At 38.9% G+C, this 7,364-nt stretch overlaps 1 protein-coding gene across 1 annotated transcript in view; it reads left to right on the top strand.

Annotated features, from left to right (window-relative positions):
* Positions 1-4,663, top strand: part of Lekr1 (leucine, glutamate and lysine rich 1) — a 188,704-nt gene extending 184,041 nt beyond the window's left edge. The window contains 1 exon segment of the mRNA XM_063249239.1: positions 2,028-4,663. Coding sequence (XP_063105309.1) covers positions 2,028-2,438 — 411 coding nt within the window. The 3' untranslated portion in view covers positions 2,439-4,663.
* The last annotated feature ends 2,701 nt before the right edge of the window (positions 4,664-7,364 follow it).

Below are 7,364 nucleotides of genomic sequence, written 5' to 3' on the forward strand. Positions count from 1 at the left end.
CTTAAATATGATCAGTTCACCGTATTTTTTTCCTAAGGACAAGAAACATAATGCACTGAAAGTTGACTTTTTCTTTTTCCTTTTAAAAGAAAGTCAAGGGTGATCTAATTTGGAATGCCTGGTCCAAATCAAATGAAAATGTCTTACCACTTTTTACGCCCTCCATATCCTAAGAACAAAATGGCTCCTACATGCACGATGTAATGCAATAAACAACTGATTGAGACATAGACAACGTAAAGCAGGACTTTGGGGACATCAGTCTGACCTAGGTTACTGCGGTCAGGTTTCTCAACCAGCCTTATCTTCATATGTAATTGTTGGGAGCGATAAATTTCATGACAACTTCTATAGTGTTTCATTCATCTTCCTCTCTAGCCTCCTCTTCCCCTGCTTTTTTTTTTTTTTTGTTTCTTTCTTTTTTAAGGGTACCAGGGATCGAACTCACAACCACACACTTGCAAGGCAGGTGCTTATGCCGCTGAGCTAAATCCCTAGCCCCATCCCCTGCCTTTTCAATAGGCATTTGAGGTGTGTTCATGAGAACCAAGTGATAGAGCCATGGACACCTTTGATTCCAACTCCACCAAAAAATAAAAATAACTGGAAGCAAGTAATTAACCCATGATTCTTTTAGAAATGTAGATATGTGGATCATATACATATGTAAATAATATATGTAAATGATGAAACATGCAGCTGATTTTGGAAACTATTATTGTGCTAATAATCTGAAATTGCTTCATATTCTTCTGTTTTGATTACCAAGTTTAGAATTGAGTAAAGTTCTGGTCATAATCAAGAAAAATTCAAATACAAGAAGATGCTACTTTCCCTGATGCGATTTCCTTTGGTTCCACTGACAGCAGATTAGTCAGTAACCCCTTAGGGAGGATGTTTTACATGTCATTTTTATGAACAAGCTAACCTGATGGAAACCCATTTTGAGCTGATAAATTCTGTATCACAGTCATTTTAATTGTGTTCTCTTATTAAGACTACTTTGATCTGTTTACTTTTTAAGGATTTTTTTTTTTTTTTACATCTTACAGACATGAATGTCAGGATATTGGGAAGTTCTAAAATTTAATTTTAGTATGGGTCTTGAAGGAAATTTGATGAACCCCAGAGTTGAAAAATTAGTAACTTCTCAACTAAATTGTAGAATCTCAGAATTGTTAAGGAACTTAAAAGTGTCTAGTTAAGTCATACATTTAAAGATTCCGTTGAGTTCAGGAAATCCCTACCAAACAAGAAGTATCCTATAGACAGCTCTGACTGTTAAAAAGTTTTTCCCTAACTTTAACCTTTTCTCTGTGTAAGTTATTTCCTCAGGCATTTTGTTATAGTACCACAAATCTAATTAACACAAACCATCTACTGTAGCTTCTAGTAACTTTATACATTATTGATAAATGGAATTAAAAGCAGAACTTTCTATTGATTGGAGAATATTATCTTGCAAAATGGTGAATGATCAGTGTATTTAATGCCTATTGAGAAAGCATCATATAAGTAACTGATTTATTGTTTAAATGTTATAGCTGATGTATTTTGTTATTCTTTCAATCCTAAAATCCATGTAATTGTACCTGTTTGACTTCAGTATTGCTATGTACCTTCACTGTAAAACACATATTTAATGACCCTGCAGATATTAACTATTAGATGTCACATATGCAGATATGCTGTCTGAAACATGAGACAGAGAAGTTGAAACCTGCTAATAAAAGCATTAGAAATCCTGGGTTTTATCACCTCCACGGCCACCATCTGAGTGACCCTGGGTAGGTCACTAAGCCTCTCTGGTTCTTGGTTCATCTTCTGTAAATGGCAAAAAGTTGAAACAAATGCTCTTTTAAAGTTCTTTTCAGCTTCACAAGGTGTTTGTGATTTGTCTGTCCAAGGAGGTAGAGGGTCACTAAGACAAGCAAAGAATACTGACCTGGTTTCCAGCTCACTTTGTCTTGCTGACAGCTACTACTGAGTGCACTGTGTAAAGCCGGGGTGCTCCCCTCTCTTTTCAGAACTCTGTTCTTCAGGAAACGGTGCGCAGAGAGTGTGAAGAACGCTTTGAGCTGACGGAGGCCTTGAGTCAAGCCAGAGAACAGCTCCTGGAGCTGAGGAAGCTCAACGGGAGCTTGCCCTTGTCACCATGTACCCCCCGCAAGGGCAGCCTAACTTCCTGTGTCGTAGCAGTCGGCAATCATGGAGCGAGAAGCATTGCGAGACTGGACTCTGAAACAGGAGTCAGAATCCCCAGCCTGCACAGAACAAGCACCATCGCTTCCCCAGCCTCACAGAAGCCCAAGAGGGCCAGCAACTCAGGTGTGCCTGTGCTCCCCACACCTCATCCTCCCAGGGGCCCAGCATCTTCAGTAAATGAGACCAGACAGAGATTGACTGCCATTCTTCGGAGAAGGCTGAGTCAGGAGTGACTGAGCGGAGTCCAGAGCGGCTCCACATGGTGTGCACCTCTTTCTGCGAGTGTCAGAGACTCTCTGTCCCCAGGGTGACAAAGATCAACTACATCTACAGATGTACTTAACAGAAGAATGTAAAGAAAAACTGTGAAGCCACATTTTCCAAGAAGTCTTTGAAATTGCAGTAGATAATGAAGTTGTAGGTATCCCGAGGGTCCATTTCTACATTTGTGTATTACATGCATTCAGATGTGTTCTATGAATATACCCTTTTAGAAATCACAGGTAAAAAGAATTTCCCTTGTAGCATCTTTCTTTTTTATTTTTCGTATCATTACAATCAGAAATATTTCTACCAAAAATAGATTATATTGGTTTATTAGTGTTTGTCCATTTGTTTGTTGAGCTAATTAGGTTAATAGATGTAGTAAATATTCTGACAGAAAAAAAGAAGAAAAGATTGTAGTCCTTAATTTCCAAAATGCTTAGCTCAGAGAGTCACAGGGCTCAGCAGCCATAGCAGCAGCAGCAGCAGCAACAGCAGCAAAAGCATTTTTCTATTACCTTGCAGCTTGCTTGGTTAATCTCATTTCTCTTTAGAAAGGTGGGAAGTAATGATAGAAACATTCAGGACAGGCTTGTTTGAGAGTCTGACCCTTCTACAAAAGAGGGTAGTATTTTCAATTCAAAGAAAAAGTGTTTTACTTTTCAAAGTACAAAGATTGTTTAGCAAACAGAGTCTGACCATGGAAATATTACTTGGTAATTCTTTACCAGAAAATATGGGGTTTTTGTAACTTTGAGTTGGATTCTCTCCATCTAACGAGTATATTTTTGTTTAAATGTGGTTGGCTTAGATCCTCCAGCTGACTGCATCGTGCAGATCCATGCCTATTTTTGGATAATAGTTACACATCTGAAATATGATACAGAAAACTCTATTTATCTATCCTATTGATGAGAAAATCCAAAGCTACTTGAGGTCCTCCCATGTGAAAAAAGTAAAATTATTAAGCAAAAGTCAAGTTTATCTCTAATCTTTCAAAGGATAGTCTACCAGGGAAATAATGTAATTTCAAAAAATTCTACATGAAATCCACTGATTTTCCTGACAAGCTTAAGGAAGACATCTTGTGTTAATGGTTAGAATGCCTATTTTGTTTTACAGAGAATGTTGTCTCTTGTAATGGCCTTTAACAAGAATTCACACATTATAGAATAGTAGATGGTACTGGATGGATCTTACATGGTCACACTAGCCATCTCTTTAACAATGAGGAATGGCCCTCCTAAAGGACATGACTTGGCTAAAGTGACACAACCACCTTCACTTGGTCCCAGTTTTCCCTCTTCACTACGCGTTCCCAAGCTTCCATCATGATTTTTGCCAATGCAACCTACACTGTATTAATATTTTAAAGTGTACTCACTTTTAAAACTTAAATTTGTATAAGAAGGAAGAGTGAATCAAGGAAAAATAATAAAGAGTTCAATTTGCTAGTTATAGCTTGGGAATGCTCTTTGAAATGAATATTCATGTATTAAAATAATGCATATACCATAAATTGCTGCACCCCCGAAAATTGTCTTGTATAATTTCAGCAGAAGACCACTGCCCTGCACCTCCTCGTCTCTGATCTGATGTTTAAATTACAAGTACTTCTCACATAAAGTAGATGGCAAAAGCTAATGAAAGCATAGGAGAAAACCTTTGGCAGCAGTGTTTGTTAGCAGGTTAGACATACTTTTCTCAGTCTTGTGATTTCAGCTGTCCTTTCAGGAACTAGGGGAATGTAATAATATTCTTCATTTTTCCAAAATTATAGATTTATTCTGATATATTCTTAATTTCTTTGATCATGGAGCAAATTTTTTCAAGCTTTGCCTTTTAAAATTTTATGACTATTAGAATATTGTACTAATAGAACAACCTGATGTTCTAAAAGGCTTAACACACTGCTGCTAAAAGGTCCAAACTGTGGCTGTCAGGGTGAAGTTTCAACTTGGCTGGCTTTGAGATCTGCATCGTGGACTGGCACCTCTGACGGCCTCTCAGTGGATCATGGGGGAGGGCCTTGGGGGCTGTGTCTGGCTTCTCTCTCTGTTCCTCTGCTCTGCTTCCTGGCTGTCATGAAAACATTTTGTTCTCCAGCACCCTTATCCCATGATGTTTCTGCCTGGGAACCAGTTGACTGACCTTCTGAAGCTAAGCTAAATTAAACCTGTCCTCCTTTAAATTATGGGTATCAAGTATTGTGTCTTAGTAACAGAAAGATAACTAAACACACCTACCATTCAGCGGTAGCTTATGGAGCACAGGAAATCAGTTTGGTATGTGCTGAATGTTCACAAATCCTACAATCATGGATTGTTAGACATTTTCATTCTCATGATTTTTTTTTAAATGTACATATCTTGCATAGTACACCTGTAAAAGTCCGCAAACCAAAATAGACAATTATGGTGGTATCATTCTTAAAGTGGCATTGATGGTATCTTAAGGAAAAGATTTGGTATTTCTTCTTGAAACTTGTCAACTCTAGGTAGTAACAAATTGTGAAGCCAGTGTGTAGTGTTTTTATAGTTAATTACATTATCCTTGGGTACTCTGAATTTTCCATGTAGAATTTTCTTAACAATATAACAGTGAAATATGGGACATACTTTCCTATGAAACTATTTACCATGATTTTGTAAGTCAAAAGATTTTCCTCTTCACCAGTCATATAACATAGCTCTTTATGTCCCTTAAGTGAGTATAAAAATTTAACAGACATTTACTAGTTCCCCAATAAATAAGAGAAGAATGAGACACACATGTTAAGTAATTGGTCCCAAATAAATATGATATTAATAAGCAGTTTTAAACTTTTGTTCCTAACCATCTTGATCCACATATGAACACTAAAGATGTATTTTTTTACTCATTCCCTCAACAGGTACAAACAACTGAAAAAGTGCTGTGTGAGCTACAGTGTTAAATGAGATATCTGTGCTGACATAGCCCCCAAGAGTTGGATTAAAGGAAAGGGGGAAATGGGGAGAATACAGAGATTGTAGGGCAGAAGTTGTTGCTGAGTAAAGAACAGAGTTGAGAGCAGGGTGTATGACGTCTATTTCTTACCAGGAGAACTGGCATTTTCAGTGTGTTTTGAAGAAGGAGTAGAATTTTATGAAGAAGGCGTAGCAGGTAGAGGAAACATGTAGATCCACAAATGGAAAGTATAGGAAACACGGGGTGGCATAGTGAGAGACTGAACAGTAGGTCGATCTGTTGGGTGAAGGAATTGAATTGGAGCCCTGTGCAGGTTTTTGACTGGGGGTAGTATGAGCTTTGTTGAAATATGGGACCGCTGTCCTGGCAGTGCTGTATGGGAGTAACTGTGAAATAGAGTGGGAAGGGACACCAATGGGCTGACCAGAACCATGTTCCAGGCAGGAGTTAATGGAACTGTGCATAAAGATACTGATATGGGAATAAATGGGAGGCATCTGATTTAAATTCTGTTTGAAGAAGGGAAAAGATTTTTTCCCCCACTACATGCAGTTTGAAACAATTACTAAGTAATTGCCACCTTAGCTTGGTGTATTTTAAGAGATTGGCACCAATAAAAGGACTACCATCTATTTAAGAATATTACAACCTTTCTAATGTGAAATAATAGGAGCTACGTTTTCATTTGGGCAACAGATAACTCCATTCAAAGCCCAGCGTTCGTTAGAACTCTCCTTAAAGGAAAGTACAAATCCAATTAGTGTTCTCAGAACTGTAAAGGAAAAGCATAGAAACTGGCATTAAAAATAAATACTATCCCGTCTCACAGAATACAAAGTACAACTAACCAGGGAAATGTGGATGATAGCAGCTAACGTAAACATAATGATTATCTTTAAATCTTTCCATTCTATAGTTCTAAGGGACCTGATGCCTCACCTGGCCCAGATGTATATCACTTTACAGAAGTAGATAATCATTCAACTAGGGGTTAAATACTTTTCTAATCATATAGCTGCTTGAAAGCAGACCGAATGCAAGAGCCTGGGCCTCCGACTTCTGGCCTACAACACCTCATTTCTAGACAGGAAGAACAGTGCTAGGGCTCTAACTGTGCTACTCAAACTATTTCAGCAGGATCAGTATCTCTGGGAACTTGTTAGAAATTCAGGCCTCATATCTCCTACTGACTGAAGCCTCGTTTCAAAGGGCTATGCAGGTGATTCACATACATGTTGAAATGTGAACAACACTGTTCATGGTGTTACCATTGGCTCTGGCATATTCTACATCTAAGCTGTGTGTTAGTCAGGGATGCCAGGAGAACAATTACATACAGGTCACATAATTTATAGTATTATTTATACTGGCCACCAAGGAATCAACTACTACAAGAAGTGTAGGAAATCTGTCTACACACCAAAGACCTAGAGGATCCAGCCGAGGGCCTGGATCCCACAGCAGTGTTCTCCATGAGCCCATTTGGAGGCCTACAGCCCTAAGCAATGACTCATGTGAGTTTGTTTCATAGATCTGCACTGGGAAGGCCCAAGGGTTAACAGTGGAGCTAGAAAGTCTATGCCAGTGACGTGAAGGATCTGTGCCAGTAGGTAGAGAGTTCTGCAGTGGAGCCAGTAAGTGATGCTCAAAATAAGGAACAGGGCTCCCCCCAAAAAGTGCCACAGCCACCCTCATTGACAATGAGGTCCTGAGCTCCTCCAATGATGAGAACTGCTGAGTACATATCAGGAAGCCAGCATGACAAAGTTGTCCTGGAGACAGCACAGATCTTCCCCTCTGGAACCAGGAGGCAATGCTCAAAGTAAGGACCAGAGCTCCCCCAAAATAAACCACAGCCACCCTCAGCAACAAGGTCCCGAGCTCCTCCAATTTTAACAGCTGAGTTCATATCAAGGAACCAGCATGACAAACTCCTTCAGGAGAAC

This window comes from Cavia porcellus, unplaced genomic scaffold (assembly GCF_034190915.1).
Source record: "Cavia porcellus strain 051 isolate PalLab524CR breed Dunkin Hartley unplaced genomic scaffold, mCavPor4.1 scaffold_5, whole genome shotgun sequence".
Lineage (NCBI taxonomy): Eukaryota > Metazoa > Chordata > Mammalia > Rodentia > Caviidae > Cavia > Cavia porcellus.